General features: G+C 45.0%; 1 protein-coding gene across 1 annotated transcript in view; it reads right to left on the reverse strand.

Annotated features, from left to right (window-relative positions):
• Positions 1–1,538: 1,538 nt before the first annotated feature.
• The window catches only part of LOC142775081 (uncharacterized), a 168,299-nt gene continuing 150,306 nt past the window's right edge, over positions 1,539–19,531 (reverse strand). The window contains exon 2 of the mRNA XM_075876403.1: positions 1,539–2,410. Within this exon, the coding sequence (XP_075732518.1) occupies positions 2,077–2,410 (334 nt within the window). The 3' untranslated portion in view covers positions 1,539–2,076. The remainder of the gene's footprint in view (positions 2,411–19,531) is intronic.

The following is a 19,531-nucleotide window of genomic DNA, read 5'->3' on the forward strand; positions in this document are numbered from 1 at the left end:
GCTGACGGTGACACGCATACACGATTCGTTACGCGGAACTGAAGTACTTGAATCGCCGCGTTAAAGAAAGATTTCGCGCACAAGATGGGCAATGAAAGTTGTTTGCGAGCTGTAGATGATCAGTAGAGTGGCCTATAAATTGAGCATCAAGTCATAGACGCGAATTACTCCCCACCTCCGGTTATTATTACGATTGAAAGGCCACATAATTGGAACTGGCAAAGCAAACGACTGATTGAGAGCAATTAATACGTCTAGATGAGTGCTCGATTGACATGTGCACAGCCAGTAAGGTGCTGACTATAGGGCTGTAGGTAAACTAGTTAATGCTAATTTTTTTTATACGCTCATTGCAAGAATCACAATGCAGGATACAGTCACACGGAGAGAGAATAACGGGTCAGAATAGCATGGAGTTCAGACGCATCATCCATACAGATTTCCTGCCCTCCTTTCAATTAATTCTCTCTCTCTATCTCTATCTCTCTATCTCCATACAGATCCTGTATCTAGAAGCTACTGCCTGGTGTCAATTGTTTTGAAGCGATTGGTCCTATTAACCTCTGCCTGCCTGCCTGCCTGCCTGCCTGCCTGCCTGCCTGCCTGCCTGTCTGCCTGTCTGTCTGCCTGCCTGCCTGCCTGCCCGTCCGTCCGTCCGTCCGCCTGTCTGTCTGTCTGTGCGTCCGTCCGTCCGTCCGTCCGTCCGTCCGTCTGTCTGTCTGTCTGTCTGTCTGTCTGTCTGTCTGTCTGTCTGTCTGTCTGTCTGTCTGTCTGTCTGTCTGTCTGTCTGTCTGTCTTCTTCGTTATGTGTGATTTTTTCAATCAGAGCATAATCAGATTTTTTTACGTTCAAAAATTACTTGTATTCTTATAACGCGACTTTTAATAAAAGCCTTATTGAATGAGCATGCGAGGTTCCATGCTTGCATTTCTGTTGGCAAGTTGGATGCTCAGAGAAATCTAGCTATTGTGTCTATTTATCTGTTTGTCTATCATAACAGTAATCAATTAGCCGTTCATGGGGATCCAAAGACAAAACCTAATATATACTAACATAGTTTCAGAAAAAAAGATAGAAAATAGTGATAAGCTTTAAAGTGCCCTCAACTGGTAAGTTCAGGGCCGCTGTTTATGAGTTCGAGCCATATTGCGCGCCAATGAGCAAAGGGAAGCTTAATTTCTCGTAGCATTGTTATTAACACCATAACTCCCGCCACAAGGGCAGAAGCACACGGAGCGGGAGCATCACGACACCACAGAGTCGTAACGCATTATCCGTAGAGATGCTTCCTAAAGAAACTAGGTGCTTGGTCTCAGCTCTTTGGAAGTCGTTCACATTCGCCTGCACTTAGTATCACTCTTTCCCCACTTTCACCACAACAGCATACGTTTCGTTATTTTACTCATTTTTGTTGTTAGGTGAAAGCCTTTGTGGCGGCGAGGTTGGCCACTGACTTAAACAATTCCTTTTTTTCCCACGAGAGACGCTGTACGACACCTCCGCGGCTGCTTAAAGTATGGCGTCGGTCCAAGCCAATTGGGTGCTGCTGTAAAGCCAGGCCAGAAATTTCCGGCGTGGACAGCACGATGCACCGTTCTGTCTTTCTTTGTACGCTGCTGGGGCATTTTTTTTCTTGCGCTACTTCTCAGACTGTCAAACACACGAGCGTCTCGGCCGCGACACATAGATGGCCTCAATGCGAAGCTGTTGTTTGCGCTCTGCGGCACGGCCATTTAGAGGCGCGTCCTCCGAAAAGTGGTGGTCATTCAGGCGCCTCTAACACCTTAAGATGCGCGCCCACGGCCGTAGTGCCGGATTAAAAACCAACCCAAAAAAGAACATGCCAAGCCGCCAAGATCGGGGAATCTTTAAAAGATCCGCCATCATCTGCACCAGAAGATGATCTACGTCGCGGAATTATACAGTGTCATTGTTACGAGGGCCGACGTGTCCTCGAGCAAGGCGCTGAAAGATGACCCCTCAGGGCCACATGGCCCGGTCCTTCAGTGCGACAATGGCGTTGCACTTGCTGACAAATGATGTCGCACCATCCGTTACTTTCACCCGCTTCGCCTTTACATAATGGGATGGGTGTCGCTGCGCGATCCTCCTGCTCTTTCAGTAGGCGAGCGCGCCAAAGGGAGCGGCTTTTTCGGCTCTTCGGTCATCCGGGGCCCAAGAGTGCCCACGCACGCGCCGAGGGGCTGCTGTCGCGCCGAGGCGCGCACAAAGACGCGTCCATGTGTCGGCGCTGCCTCAATGACCCGGAGTCGCGCCCCTTGCTGCCACCTTTCACGCATTCCTGGGTGTCCCCTTTGGCCTCTCTCGTCCTCTGGATGGCCGCACAATGAGTCCACTTCACGTGGCGCCTTCTGCGAGTCATGTCGGGAGCCGACGTGAACGCCTTTTCTGCGAAGAGAAAATGTTTTGATAATTTCTAAGGCAATTCTACCTAGACAAGACCTCTAATATTTAAGTCGTCTGCGGGACCTCATGGTTACAAAGCTCTGCTGCGACCAGTTATGCCCTACAGAACAAGCAATAATATGTCCTATAAATGTCCTTATATCTAGCTGTTATTCATGTTGTGCTCTTTGTCAACTCGTTTTCAAGATTACCAATCGTGGTATTTATATTACTGCAACGGCAATTACAGATGCACTTCAGGCGGACTTTCGCCATCCCTTTCACTCAGTGTTAAGTCTTAAGTGCAAAAAAAAAAAAATCCTATCTCACCCTAAGCGCCGCGCACTGTGGCTGCGAAAGAACGTATTGGAGCGTGAGTTACGGCTTGTTGCACTCTGTAAAATCGAAGGGGGAAGAAGGAAAGTGAAAGTTGAACGCGCGTTTCCTCTCTAGTGAAGGCCTGACCACACGTATGCGTCGCAGCGCGTCACAGCACGGCATGTAGACTCAGCGCCATGCCCTCTCTCTATCAAGGAAGAGGGTGAGAGGCTAAACGATGCAGCGCACCCTTTCTCTTCATCGGGAAAAGGCGCGCTGCCGAGTCTTCAGGCCACACGCTGATGCGCTGCAACGCACTCGTGTGGTCAGACCCACGGTGTTACTATTCTAACACAGCGGTCAGGCCTGTATTGTATATGCGAGCTTTCAAGGTAGCATACACATTAACTCTAGCCTCATGCTGCCTTTCCTGTCATATCACCACCGCGGTGGTCTAGTGGTTAGAGCGTCCACTTCTGTACTGCGGGGTCCTTGGCTGCATCCATGCGGCCATCGCTTTTTTTTTTTTCTAATGGAGAAAGCCCGTCTTGGCTCTCGATGTTTTGCGTACACGTATCTCTAGTAAATTGCCTCTCCTTTCCCTTCTGCCATTTCATCCCACTTCTTCCTCCCGAAACGACGCCGAGCCGTGCTCCATGAAAGACTCAACTGCGAGCACATGTCGGCATGCGCCTTCGCGTCGAAAGCGTCGTGTAGAGCTTAGTGGAGCAAAAGGGTGCGTATACAACCACAAGTACTACGTGTCGACGTTCGCTTCCGGCTGGCGCATAGTGTTGTTTGATCTTCAGCTCTAAAACTATCCAAATACAGCCCTGAACGGAGTGTTGACAACAACAACAACAACAACAACAACAACAACAACCATAATAATAATAATAATAATAATAATAATAATAATAATAATAATAATAATAATAATAATAATAATAATAATAATAATAATATATTAATAATAATAAAACTAGATATTAACGTACCAAACCACCATATAATTGTGAGGAACGCCGACGAAGTAGAGGGCTCCGGAAACATCCACCAACTGGTGTTCCTTAACGTGCTCTCACATCGCACACTACAAGGGCCTGTGTACCTTTCTACCTCCACTGAAATGCAACCACCGCGGCCATGATTGAACCAACGACCTACTGTTCAGCAGCCGAACACCGTAACGACCGATCCTCCTCGGACGACAATGTTGTCAATAGAGGCGAGTTATTATGCTTTCGAAGGCGCTTTCGCCTTATGGCAGACTCGCACAAGCGGCTCTAGAAAATCGCGCTCATTTTGTGTCTTGATGGAGCAGAGTGTTATAACGTTGAGCAGTTGTGATCTGAGCAGCTGGATTCGCTTGCGCTCTCTATGTGGAACGGTATTATTCAGTGTGAATGCTGTTACAGGCATTGGAGCAAAAACGCGTGTTGTCTTGGGTACACGTACAGAGACTTAATGTGAGCCACGTGACCTAGTTTCTTTATAGTTGGCCTTCACGTTTTTTCTCTCTTTCTTCAGCCGCTCGCTCTCACCGGCAGCTTCTTAAATATATATATATATATATATATATATATATATATATATATATATATATATATATATATATATATATATATATATATATATATATATATATATATATATATATATATATATATATATATATATATATATATATATATATATATATATATATATATATATATATATATATATATATATATATATATAACCAGGCTACAGGATATCAGTTCTTACCTCGAACAAACAGCTTGTGATGAGAGAGTTTCCTAATGTACACTAGCTTTCGCGCTAGGGTCTATGAAAGCTGCAACGCACGGCGCTTCAGCGAGCGTGAGAATGATGGGTAGTACACGGATTTGTCTAATCTTCATATTTATGGCCTGCTGCTGGCTTCTTGTGCGTTCGTGTGGCTTGGAGCAGCTTTTATTGATATGTGGGGTTTAACGTCCCAAAACCACTATATGATTATGAGAGACGCCGTAGTGGAGGGCTCCGCAAATTTCGACCACCTAGGGTCTTTAACGTGCACCCAAATCGGAGCACAGGGGCCTACAAATATCCTCCTCCATCGGAAATGCAGCCACCGCAGCTGGGATTTGATCCTGCGACCTGCGGGTCAGCAGCCGAGTACCTTAGCCACTAGACCACCACGGCGGGGCTTGGAGCTGTTTTCTCACGAAAGAAAAATCAGCGTATGTTCAGTCGTTGTGTTTCCCCACCTTATTTTTTAAGGCTTACCTTTTCAAATCGGGTCGCGTATCAAATCGGGTCACGTAGCTCAAAGGGGTTCGTTTTTTTTTGTTTTTTTTTTTGAAGCAAAACCGAAACACCGCCATAAACGAAGCCACAAGTGCGATTCACTGCCCGCTAGTAGGAAGAAAGGCAAATCTGTGTACCCATCATTCCCATGGTCACTAAGCTACCACAGTGCCAGAGTCCCCTCTGGTTATTTTAGAAAACTCCATACCTATGATCCATGGGTCCATAGATTGATGTTTCAGTACAGCAAGTTAAGCCATTATTTGTACCGTCTACACATCGAGGCGCACTCTGGGGGCGAAGGTTAAGAGCGTTTGAATTGCCTTTAGGATGCCTAAAGTTATATTGGATTTTATGTCTATTTGACATGGTGCTGTATGTACCTTGTTGACTCGCTTGCGGAAAACACTCTGCTTAATGAGAACAGAAACATTTAGTTTAATATCTCTGCAAGACTGATCCTGACTGAGCTGGGTGGCACGTCATTTTGAGGCCAAGAAAGAGTGCTAAAACAAGACGGTGAAAGAACAACCGATAAGACAGCAGTGCTTCGTCGGCCGTTCATTCGTCGTCCAAAAGTTGAACGCCTGTTTGCATTTCGCTTTTGCTAATGCTTCGCTTTCATCATCGGGGAAGAATCTATACGTCTATCGATATACAAATTTTGTTTTTTTTTCTTCCTTGTTTTCTTCTAGTTCTTTCGTGTGGCCTCCACCGTTTTTCCTGGAAGGACAAGAGTAACTTCTTTCTCAACAACTTGTCCCCCTCCTTTACAGGCGGGGGTGTGGGGGAGGCGCCTTTATACAGATTGCGAGAAGTCTTGTTCAACAGAGGCGAGCTTCGATTGGCCTCGTTTGTCGGACTGTTGTGTGGCGCGAACTGGATTAATGGCTCCCATTCGTGTAGTACACTGCGTAGGAGCTATATATACGGTCGCAGAAAGCGAGCAAGAATGGTCTTCGCGGCGTCCGAAATAAAGAGGGGCCATCGAAGCGACAAGCTCCCGCACAAACGAGCTGCGTGCTCCCGCTGTCGCTGTAGTGGCTGCAGCGCGGCGGGGGATCACTCGGCCGGTGTTCATGCGCGGAAGGCAGTCAGGGCCAGCGCCAAGGCGGTGCAGCGCTGAAGCATCAATCACGTTTTGAATGCTCAGCATGCTCTAATAGAGCAGACTCGAAATCTGGAGAGGCGTCTCATGTGCGTCTGGATGTATATGTCGCTGTTCCGAGATGGTACTTTGCGCTTGAACCCTTCTTCTTTTTTTAACCCCCTTTCTATGTCTTTTGAACACGGAGAGATGTGTCATCGTAAAGTGAGACAACTAATATAATTTGTAAGCACTGGCTTAGCCCTGGTATGCATGGCAGGATATACGTAACGTCAGCTACGGACGGACGGATGGGTGAACGGACGGACGGATGGACTTGCGAGCAAGGTCACGCGAGTCAAGTGCCACCACATTAGTGAGACACGTCAGGAGCTTCCAGGCCTTCTGAGTCTGCGCGCCACCTGTGTGCCGTGTGACGTCACTGCTCCTCGGACATGCGTAGCACGGCTCTCGATAAGCCACGTGAAACTGCTCAACTTCTACCAGTCTAGCTTGCGTGGCAAAGTGACAATGATCCCTGAAAATAGCGTCATACTGTCCAAAAACAAAGACAGGAATGCGTATTATGAGAAAACAAAACAGAGAAAAAATAATAATAATAATAATAATAATAATAATAATAATAATAATAATAATAATAATAATAATAATAATTGTTGGGGTTCAACGTCCCCAAAGCAGAGAGAGAAAAAGAAAGTGAGAGCATGTGAACAAAGAGGATGTGGCATGATGGTGTAACAAATCAATCCTTATACAGTGGTGCTTCAATGACAACATGATAGCTCCGCATCTTTGAACTATTTGGTGGACATTTTTTTTTCAAATCTTTCATTATATATAAATGAGCATCTGCCGCATGCAGCTTTGCTGTTACGGTGCTGAAGGAAAACGTGCAGATAAAGGCAAACTCTACGAAGGCAAAGCGGTATAATGCTCATTATGCTGACCCCGCTCCCTAGTACGAACTTTATTTTTGCGTTGGTTTCCCAGGGTTTGCTGCATAGCTGATAAGGTTTCAATGGCCGTTATGGGTGGCTTACAAGATCTAACAAGCGTGTGGTAGGTATAATGTTCCGGCTAAAAAGGCAGCTGCTCGGAAGCCATCTTCTATAGATTTGGCAGTGCCATCTTCTTTGTTTTTATCACAGTTTTCCTCCTCGTAATCGCTAATGCTGGAGTAGCGGTGCTCATCGATTTCACAACACGCAAAACTTTATAATCGCATATCTAACTCCGAATGGTCCTGCGCCGGGGACGCACTTCGATACTTTTCTTACACAATTTCCTCGAGCCAAATCGCTTCCACTAATAGGCAGTGTCGTGTTGTCTCTCTTAAACGGGACCTCGTATAATATTTGCGCTGCGGCTTCCGCTCAAGAAACTTTCGAAAGCGTTCTCCTCCGTGAACTCAGCAGCGTCGCTGGACCGACCGTCCTCAACCGTGCTCTTCCCTGCCATTTGCGTAATGCGCGTTTTGCATAATGTCCCCACGGCTGCAGTTGGCTTTATCGTCTGGCATCTTTGTTTGCTTCATTCAATGGCTCGGCAGATATGAGACGAACACGCGACCGGTAATTACACGGGACTTTAGCGACACGCATGTGCGCTCACCGACTGAGGTGCTTAGCTTGTTTTGGTGACTGCGGAGGTGCCCCGCCCATTTCTTATCCTCAGGAGCATGGACCTTCTTTGTTGTTTTCAGTCTGGGGCACTTTAAACGTGCATTATAAAACAAAGCAAGGGAAGGGAAACATTGAGAGAGCTCGACAAACCCACATCAACTCTTCCTCGCTCGCACACACGCACATACGTAAACAGCATCGCCGTGCCGCGAAGGTGAAATGGGTCTTTTGCAAACTAGGAAAAGGAGGAACCACTGGAAGACACGTATCTAGATAGCTCGCGAACCCCGCGAGCGTCCCTTTCAGCGCCCTCTCGCGCTCCCGTTCATCGTGGTCCTTCAAAGCCTGTCGACAGGGTTGTAATGTTGATGCACTCTTTATTTCTTTAAAGAGACAGGGGCAAAGAAAAAAAAACAAGAAGGCGGTATCACACGTTTTTCTTTCTTTGCTACACGCAAAAACAAAAGCAATAGTTGGCTTCAGCCATGCCTTGTGGATACTACTTAAAAAATGAGGGCCTGTATTCGATAAGACCAGTTAGGTTTTTCATCTGTAAAGTATCTTACTCCTTTGCTTCCACATCTCAGCCCTTGTTGAGGTCGAATCCACAACATTGCTCATTCGTAAGTGATCCTTGACATCTGCCCGTCGTGTTAACTAGAATGAGCATCACGACTAAACATTAAAATTTGTAAAATTAGCACTGTTTACATATACAGTATACCGGGTGTTTTAAGAAATGGGCCCAGATTCCTTGAAAATTTGGTAATTTTTTATGCCCCCAGAAGCAATTTTTCTCTAGCTCCACGCCTCCTTCAATAAGTAAAGACACAACGTGGGACGGTAATTAGAAAGTTATTTATTTAACTTGGTATTGATGTAAAGGGAGAATAGAAGTTCTTCATGCGAAGAACCGGTTGCCGCTTTGATATTTTTGAAAAGTGGTCTTAGTAAAAGTAATAGCACCGAAATAGTGAAACTCAAGTAAACCTAGCGGTAAAACCAAAGCCAAGTGTACCACGCATAGCGCACATACGTTAATGAACACAGAAGAAATACAACTTTGTAATCACTGTCTTGAACAGTGACGTCATTCTGATCGTCTGCTTGTGGCGCTTATCGGTGCTTCGGTTTCGGTTACGCCATTCAATAGCATTACACCACAAGAATTACTGGAGGCTGCTTTTGATATTTCAAAGTTTTGATGAGTTCCTCAAATGAACAACATCAATTTTTCCATTTGACGTGATTTCTAACTCCACTAATAAAAAGTTTATTTAACTTTCTTAAATACAGTCATATATGATGTCTTTATCTATCTAATGACGCTTGAAGGTTCCAGAAAGAGCAAATCTGAATCCATCGAAAAAGAACCGCATTCCCATGATTTTTGAGGATTCTGGACACATTTCTTTACATTTATATACAAAGCGTGACGTAGGTACCGGTCCGTACCACAATCCCATATATGGACCTCTATACAAATCTCCATTCTAGCATATCAAGTATCAAATCAGGAATTGGGCATATCAGGCTTTATATGGAAAGCCCATATATGGGCCTTATAAAACTTGATATGCTAGAATTTGCTCTGTTTACATACATACCAGGTGTTTCAAGAAATGTGCCCAGATTCTTCGAAAATCTGGAAAATGTGTTATTATTTCGATGCCTCCAGAATAAATTATTCTCTAGCCTTACGCCTCCTTCAAGCCCATATATGAGGATATAAGGCCTATATATGAGAATTCCATATAAAGCCTGATATGCCCAATTCATGATGTGGCCATATATGGGTCTTATACGACCTGATATAGCGTTTCTCTATCGGTCGGCATTCGGGAACACGCCACCTACGGCGTACCGTGATCAGCGTGATGACGAGGCGAGCGAAGCGTCAATTGCCGACGGCCCACGGCACTTACGAAATAGTTTTGCGAACACAGCCCTTGATCTTGCGGTATACTGGGCAATCTATGACCTATAGTGGCGCCATCAGCAGCCGTGTAGAGCATACAATAGGTGGCCTCCAGACTGCCCCTACTGACCTCTAAAGCGGTGGCCGTGAATCGGTTGTTGCTATAGCTGTCGGACACGCCCGTGCCTCTGACGGTCCTTCCCCTATCCATTGATCGTGACACGGTGTGCACACTCGGGTGATTGCCCAAATGGCAGCACCCATCTCGGCGCCAAAGCATCTTGGTGATTTCAGTGTGCCGCTTTCGCTGCCTCGTACAACACGTGTGAAAGTGGCAGAAAAATGGGAACCAGCCATTCAACAGTACATTCCCGCAATCTCTTCCTTGCCGCTCTTCCTTATTGCGTCTTCATCACATTGCTTTGTTCTCTGTATACTTCAGCTGTGGCGCATACTTATTGGGCACAAAATGTGCTTAGGAAACAGGATATGCTATGTTACATGAGCTCTGTTAATCGCATTATCATTTAGCTTGTGTTTGGTTTTTCTCCCTCTGTTCTTTGCGGCTTTGTCTCTCCGTCTTCATATTTTTCCGCAGTTTAGGGTAGCCAACCAGAATCTTATCTTACGGACGGCATCTCTGCTTTTTTCACCTTTTTACGGCAGTGCTCTTAAGGTATAGAGGTTGGCCGTGTGTCGCAAAGAGAAAAATAATTTATTTATTTGTTTAAATATTTATTTGTTTGTTTGACAATACTTGTAACTCCTGGTGGAGTCGTTGCAGAATGTGGTTACAAATAGAAATGACGCCAAAACGTTTTAGGGACAACAGTGTAGTACAAAAGTAAGACAATAGAAAACAATGAACTAACACAATTCGTAAAGCAAAAGAGGAGCACAACGTATAATGACAAGAAGAAGCAAAAAAACTGTCTTCATGAACCGGCACGCGCCGCCTTTTCTTTTTTATCGCCTTCCGTATGCAATATATTCATAGGCGAGATAATGAGTACATATAGACAGGGAAAAGAGAGAGAAAGAAGAGAGAAAGTGATAGAAGGAAAGATAGAGAAAGACTTCTGGGAGAAAATAAGTTTTTCGGCGAGGCGGGTTTAGATCCCGGCCACTCACGAACCGAAGGCGAGCGTTCCAAACACTCGGCTATCTGCAGTCACGCTGCAAGAAGGGACCCTATAGCCTGGCATAGTAGAGCACAGCAAGGTAGTTGGAAAGCGATGTGAGGGTGAGGAACAGAAGCGTGAAAGTTCCGAGGAGAAAAAAGGAGGATGGGAGAACGAGTAAAGATGGAGACAGAAAGCAATAAAGAAAAAGAGAGGTGGGTATAAAGGAAATGATACGTACAAATGAATGGAAAAACAGTAAAGAGGAAAAGACCACAGAGAGAGAAAGAAAAGAGAGAGAGAGAGTAAATGCAGAAATACAAAGGAAAAATATACAGAGGGAAAAATATAGAAAGCAACACACGAAAGATAGAAAATGGAATAGTAAAGGCATAGCTATGTGCAGTAATAACACATCAACATATAGTTTGCCGTATGGCATAGAAAAACTATCATCATCAACAGGCTCGAACTTTCTTCGTTATCTTCTTCAACCTTGTCCTCACCCCATTTTCTGCTTTGCTTCCAGAGTGCCTGCGCCAATTTGTGAACCACTATTTGTTCCTTTATGGGAGAACGAGTACAGAGGGAGAGAAAGAGATAGGCAGAAATAAAAAGAAACAGAGGAAGAGTCAGAAAGAAACGGGAGAAACAGAGGAGGAGATGGGGAGAGAACGACTTTAAAGGGAGAGAAAGAGAAAAGAGAGAAAAAAAGTCGAAGTAAAGAAAATGGACTAATGTAGAAAAACGAAGAGAAGAAATTTAGAAAAGATACAAAGACAGAGTAAAAAATGGTCATAGAGAGAAAGATATAGAAAGAAACAGACACAAATAATTATAGAAAGAAAGAGCAGGCTGCGTCTCTTATAATAAATTTTAGCGAAGAGTGTGAAAGAGACATGAAAGAATCAAGTTAAAACCAGTTATAGGTGCCTATACCAGCCTCGCTGAGACCCAGCTTCAAGCGACTTAATGCTATAGCTGCACTATTTTTTTTTCACTATCTCAATTTTTTTCTTCTCTATTGTACTTTCGCGTTTGACTTTCGTCTGATGACTTTTCTACGCTCTGCTTCCATTTTCTTTCTGCAACTAGATTTTCACCATATTGCAGAAACTACTATACAATTACAGCTGTTAATTCGTGTATCCAATTTGTGTTAAATGGAATTGGGTCAACCTATGGTTGCCCTTTTTCGCAGCAAAATAAATTCAAGTTCCTTGAACTTTCCTGTATTTCGAGATTGATTTCTGCACGCAATAGACGACTTAACGTATTTTGGCGAGTTTCAAATATTTATTGTCTCCAGTGAGGTATAATTTCAGTAGTGTAGTTCTTCGTGGAAGATTGAGAGAGATGACTAACTTTCCTAAAAAAAAAGAAGACGTCGTGTGTGCCTCAACTGGAATTGAATTATGTTAGATTGCATGGGGGGAGGGTAACACTGCTTTACATATCTTTACATCACGTTACATTGCGACGCATTAAGATCCCCTGTAATGTGTTGCATTAGATTGGACTGAACTGCATTGGATTACATTGCAGAATAGGCAAGAAAGTATTCAGCGTGAAACAGGAGCGCGTACGAAAGAAAATACATAGACAAGCGCATCTCGGAGGGTTTGCGAAGCGACACATGAGATTAACGAAATTCCCTTGCGAGTGTGCGCTTGTCCGTGTGCTCCCTTCTGTCTTTGTTCCTGTTTTCCACTACAAAATCCCTTTCCAGCGCATGCATCAACTTGCCCAACAGAAGACGATGCAGCCCAAAAAGTACGGTTGCATAGCAGGAGATTCTCAACGCATGAAAAAGTCTAACAATGCAGCATTATTTACATCTGACATGCCATATGATATATGCCTGCTATGTCACTACATCCGATGTTATATATGAAAATATCATAATTGTTTTGATTGGCATGCCAGGACAAGTCATGGCCATCTTTATCCCCACCTATATAGATTCGAAAATCAAGTCATATATAGGTTGCGTGATGGTGCTTATAGCGAGCAGGTGGCGTATCGTTCCTCCACGTCATGAAGTAGATGTGACCGGCCGTAATTAGTACGGCCTTATTCAGGGCTTCGAATGACTTGATTGTGCGCTATCAATCCGCAACCAACAACTGGAGGCACACACGTTATTGCCTCTTGGACGCGCACACAGCCAACATTCGACCGATGTCATTTCGGCCCCGACACACGGAAGTGAACCGTAATAGAGCCATGGTTGCCGAGCCTATATTTAAGGACAGCATAAAGTGCTGCGTGCGCGCCCTCGGCGTGCATGCAACGGGTTGTCGCGTGTTTACCCCTGCGCCTCGTGCATGGGCCATGTTATATGCGTATATGTTATTCGGGCTCTTTCAGAGGAGGCCACCGCGCACACAAAAGTTGTTTGGAGACGTGTGTGCCGGGGGTCCAGATATGTCGCGACATGACAGGCGGCGTCATGATTTTTCATGCGCCTTTTGTTGCGCGGCCGCACAGCACGGCCGCATGCTCGTCTCTGGGGCGAGCCAGGTAATAAAGGACACGTATTGACAATGGGGGCGGACGTCCGTACACGGCCGAGATCCATCCGCCCCAGGTCCGTCACGCGAGGCCCGAATGCACGGCTCGTTCGTGTCCCGCGACGCAACGCTTGCGTGCCGCCCCGAGCTGTCGCCTTAAATGGTGGGCGTCGATCTGCGGCTGTTGGCTTTGCGAATCGACCAGGCGCAATTCTTGTTCTCTGTGTCTGCGGCAAGGGAGGCTTCGATTCCCGACGAAGGGAGACACCGGTGAATTGCGAAAGTGTCCGTTATATAGCTTTAATGAAGCAGCGTGTAATTCTGATAATCATTACATTTTTACTGGCCCACCGAAAAGCCAACTACAGAGTCTCGCTCAACAGGAAAAAAAGCACATATAAAACACCGAGGTGAAATATTGGGGCGCTTGTGTATGACCTTGCAGTGCTGTATGCTATTTGAGTGGGTTGCAATTGTTGCTGTGAATAAATTACGTGTTTCGCTCTCGTACGTGTACACGCAGGCGTAGCTGACGTAAGGTGAACCAAATTAGCCATGCCATTGCAAGTTTTCTTTAACTATAGCCGTTAAGACTTACCATGACTGACGACGCCTAATGCACGCCATACCGTGGGGTGTATACGGCAACCACGCTAGACATATGTATATCCGCCCTTCTTTCACTTGTTCTCATACCGCAATTAAGAGTCCATATCTTGTTGAATGGCTCTCAGAACAGTGTGCTATGTGTCTCGAAGTAGCTATGCCACCTGTATTGATCCACCCGGGCCTGATTAGAACAACGGCTTCAGTCGAAAAAAGAAATCCGCATGGTTAATGCGTGTTTTCTCATCACAAAGTCACCTTATGCATTTGAAACAACACGTTTCTGTCATTCATTAGGTTTTCTAGTTACGACTCTGCAAAAACTTGTATTGTTATAATATCGATTTCCCGGCTCTTTCATTTCGATTAGTTCATAGTACTGAGAGAGAATAGCTGGATGGAAAAAGCTGCCACTGCATGCATAATGACATTTTTCAACTGCGAGCACGAGTAAAAGTGCATTAATTTAATGTATATAGTCTATAATATAATATATAGTACAGAAAAAAGCAATGATAATGAATTATAGTGAACGAGTTCGCGAAGGTCACCCTCAAGCGACACTGTTCCTTCGTAAGGTTTGGGTCGCAATCAAACTGTACCAATGTGCCGCAACGCAATTTGCTTGAGTTAAATTACTATTTATTCATATCAATTCGCTGAACCTCCCCTTAGGAAGTTCATTTGTGTTCTTAGTACTCTGAATGTTAAAGTTACAACTGTTCGATACTTATGCAAATATTTTTCGAATGCTTACATACAGTGGTCACAATTTTAACCAAATATTTTTTTGATTTACAAATAACAATAAGTACACAAATATTGGTAGACAGTTTATGGACTTATTACTGCATTCAGAATGATCATAATGTATTCAATTTTGTGGCGCTCCCTCCCACGTTTGCTGCAAGTGCTTCGAAGGATGCAGTTCGAGCACTTTGAGCGGTTATGACCAGCGGCAAGTAGAGTGCCCAACATCAGTGGCTACGCCACTGATATTGGGCACTCTACTTGCCGCTGGTCAATTTTTTCATTTTTTTTCACTTCAAAAAAATTCATTTTTTTCGCCAAGCATACACAGCGCAAAATGACCATTTGCCTGCCCGGCCTCCACTTTAAATAAAAAAGCCCCCCCCCCCCCCCCCAAAAAAAAAAAAAATTCTGCACAACCCTGCTCAACCTGAACGCTATTCTGCTCATATTCGTCTTCAGTTGCGTAAATTCACGCTCACTTTTCTGTAGCAAGGTATACAAAGTCGTGAAGTGGCCTGGGCTGAATTTTAATGCACCTGAACTTTCACAAACTTCCATTCGAAACAAATACAAAAAGTAGGAGCACATTCCTTGTGTATCTGTGTGCTACACTCCAAAAAGAGTTTCCTGATCCCTCGAGCGAAACGGTGTGTGGGAAAGTTGTTCAACTCTCGTCTCCGACGAGTTTTTTTTTATTTCCAATTTTCTTTCCTATACCTTTCTGTCTATTTTGCTTTCGCCTATCTTTTCCAAAGGAGCACCCCGCTGCGGTAGTCTTGTAGCTAACCCCCGTTTTCACAAACGCTCCTCGACTCGACTTTCACCCGTCACTTGACAGAGTTGCGCACTACGCCACTGCTCGGCTGAAAATGACGCTGCGCTACTCAAGAATAGCAACAAATTATCACCGATATGCAGTGACTTACCCTGCCTAGAGATGGCGCTCCCATCGGCTTTCTCAAGTGAAGGTGGAGCGTTGAGAGAAGGGGCGTTCTATATAGAATACGAGTGTAAAGCACTCGGCTGCTGACCCGCAGGTCCAGGGAGCGAATCTTGGCGGTAGCGGCTGCATTTTCGGTGGAGGCGAAAATGCTGTAGGTCCGTATGCTCAGATTTGGGTGCATGTTAAAAAACCCCAGGTGACGAAATTTTTGGAGCCCTTCACTACGGCGTGCCTCATAATCATAAGGTGGTTTTGGGATGGTAAACCCCACATATCAATCAAATCAGCATTTTCATCTTGTGTAAATATTTTTTTAATGGCACGATGTCTCTTATCTACAAAAGACGCCACATGGTACAGCCACATGGATGTCCTCTTTGCCCTGCGACTAAAAGAATCTCTTGCTGAATTCGGCGCACAACGCCTATTTCACTACAAGTAATCGACACTTCAAATTACCAAATAATGACATTTCGTTGACTAGTTGATGTGAGAATTACATAATGTAAAAATCACGAGAATAGTTAACCTTCTACTTGGCCGATCCCCTCCAATGAGTGTGTGCTATGTGTGGAGGTGAAGAAGAAAAAAGTTTTCTCTCCGCTCGGCACGGACTACCAGTCAGATTAAAGGAGTACTGACATGAACTTTGAAAAATTTCGGATTTCCGCTGTAAATAAAAGCACTGGTATCGAGCACCAAGGAAAGATTATTCTGGTGCCAAGAAACGCATTGAATATATTTTAATATCGCTTTTTCTAAACCCACTTTCGATTTCGAAGGAGCGGCTTCACAGCGACGTATCAAGTCAGGCTGACGTATGCCTCGGGGATGTGGGGACTGAGACATTCGCAGAAAATCGTGACGTAGCAATGCAGCTATATCGTCTGCTGGAACCAGAGACGCTTGCGTGTGGACTCTGATGCTGGATTTACATAGCGATGTTGTGCTGAAGCAGCGTGGAGCACAGGTTCTGGCTCCAGGTAGCGCAATGCCGAACTCAAGAAGGTACCGATGGTTCCCGATCGGGTAGCAGTCGGGGCCGAAATGCAGCAAGCAAATCCAGGTTCGCTTGGCTGGCGTCCAGTCGCAGCTGCGATTGCGAAGCACAAAATCTACCCACGCTTGTCTCACCGCTGGGTCGTTCGGGAAACTGTGCATACTAACGCCGCCCCCGGTCTCGGGATCACAGCCTTTGACGGCACAAGGAGTGGGTGGCATCGCGAAACAGGGATGCGGCGATCGGAAAACCAATGAAATCACACTCGCATACTTTGGCATACAACAGAGGTGTCTCAGCGCTCGATCACTGTCGAAGTATCGCAGCAAAATGGACAGCGCACAGCACAACTACGAATGACGCCGGTCGGCGGCGCACCACTAGACAGGCAGTCGAGAAGGGTTGCGCTTTCTTCCATTTTAATTTTGTCGTTACCCCAACGCGCGCGCATTTACATGACGCCACAATTTTCTGTGCACCTAACTTGAAACGTCAAGCGCTGTGCCTGATGGTGGAGCTGCCTTGCAGGAACCGGGAGATGAAAACTTTAAAATTAAATTGAAATAATTTATACGTGTTTCCTGGTTCTGGTGTGGGGAAAAGGTTAACACTACATTCGAAGGAAACAAAAAAACGTCAGTTTTGCCACTCTTCAAAATCGTGTCAGTACTCCTTTAAACAACCACGTTCTTTAACAGGCATTTTGCAGTAACTGACCAGATTGCATTTTTGCATCAGGAGAAATGTAAATGCAGAATTACGAGTGAAAACAAAAGCGTGTACGTATTGCCGTGCACTGTGAGACTGTATAGGAGCATATCATTGTTAGTAGCACGTTGGAACCTGACGGACTCATTCCTTTCTCCCTCCGGTGATGAACGACGCATCGAACGCATCTGTCGACAGCTACACGGAATGACAGCTCAAGAGGTTGGTTCCGGGTGACAACATAGAAAACGCTGGGGGGGGGGGGGGGGGGCGAAAGAAAGAAATCCATAAGACACGCCAACGCGAGGGCACGAACACAAATCTTCCGGTGCTGCACGAAATCTGACTTCTAACTTCACTAGCCTCTAATGGGTCACAGGTAGTAAAACTCTGCGTTTTGAGTTCTCTTCTCTCGGTTCAGATACGCGAATTCGAGGTGATAGGATCGCCAGCGTGTGGGCTCCGCTGGAAAGGGGCGCTATCTGTATAAAGAGCCAACGCTGACATGCGGCCCTTGAGGGCAATAAAGCAAGTTCCGCTTCATTTTATTTGCTATTATACTTTGGTATACATATATATATGTTTAAAATTTCTGGCGGGAAGGGGGGAGATGACGAGGAGAGTGGAGAAGACGCGGTGAGATGCAAGTATTCGTATTACTATTCGCGGAACCAGTCTACGAAATTTTTATCGGGGACCACGCACCATCACAAAGACTAAATAAAAACAGAATCGGAGAGCGTTTCACGCGCGTCCTGTCACGCTAAGTGTTTTCAGTCCTCCGTAAGATTTTTATCGCTCTCCCTGTTGTTTCGTCGTTTTATTTCTGTTTTACTTCTCGGGACATTCAGCACCAGTCGAGTGTATAAATATATGCATGACGCCTGCTGTGCGGTAATGGGAGAGAAGTGCCTCTGCGAAACGAGCACTTTCCTTTGCTTTGCTTGACCCTACAATTTTGAACCGCATTTATCGCATCTCATGTTGGCAGAAACCATAAGCATGCGTTTGAAGAAAACAAACACTGAGGCTATTAGCATGAAAACGACATTATAGAGATTATTTTTTTAAAAGAGAAACTGGATAGTTTGCTCGTCCCGCATGTTTTACCCGATAGGGTGGGGCACGTGTGAAAAAAAATACAAAGGGAAGAAAAGAAAATAGTAGGATACTGCTTGCTTCGCTTCCCACTCCCCTTCCCCTCGCAGTTCCCTGTCCTGCCGTGCACGTATACGCGGGCTCTGGTGATGAAAAATGGAAAGAAAGCACCGGTTTTTCTTTCTCAAACTTTCGGACGCTTGAAGGGCTGGTGATAAGGTGATGCCCACATTACGTTGCGATGAACCAACGCGAATCACCTTATGAAGTACTCTCTGTTTCCGAATGGAGTTACTACGAGCAGTTCCATTTTATGGGTTTCTATACGAATCATTTGAACTTAGGCTTGCACCTCATTCAACGGAGCAAAAAAAAATTGAAGTATACATTTTCTGCCATAACGTCTACGATAATCACAGTCGCCAAACAAAAGATCGGCTAAAAGAACGAAAACAATAATAGAAATAGTCCCGAACCAGCCGCTTCTGACATCCCTTGGAGGTAAACGAATGCCAGAACAAGTGCACGCGCCTTGAATTTTCCGACACATGAAACGTCCGACAGATGATTTTAGCAGGTTACTCAGCGTGAGACACGGTCCGCCACGCACTGGAAAATCAAACGAACCATTGGCGCTTACATGTATAAAATTGTACCATGTAGTCTAACTGTTATAAGTGGAAGTTCACTTTCGACGTTTCGTCATTCACGCTGCTTGTTTTCCGGCCTTCGGACAAACGTAGGTAACCATCGCACGAATGATGAAAAAGTCCGATTCAGGGACTTTGCTAAGAAAGCGCATTTTAGCGTGGATTTGTTTACCAGCGGGTAACAAGCTTCCCGTGGATCACGATGACTTGACTCGAATAAAGTTATCTGGTTATATAAGAGTTGGCAGCTCTGCTCTAGACACACACCTTCCTTGTTCAGCAACTTACATGTATATACGACAGGCTGCCCAATCTACTTGCGCGATTTCTTCTCCAAATGGTCAACTTACTCAAAAAGTGGAGGTGTTCACATAGTGAAACTCCCTAATCAAATAAATTTCGAATATTGGGTAACAGCAGTGCGCATGTTGAATCCACTACTGATTGCGCCTTAATTTTTAACCATGTAGA

This window comes from Rhipicephalus microplus, chromosome X (genome assembly GCF_043290135.1).
Source record: "Rhipicephalus microplus isolate Deutch F79 chromosome X, USDA_Rmic, whole genome shotgun sequence".
NCBI lineage: Eukaryota > Metazoa > Arthropoda > Arachnida > Ixodida > Ixodidae > Rhipicephalus > Rhipicephalus microplus.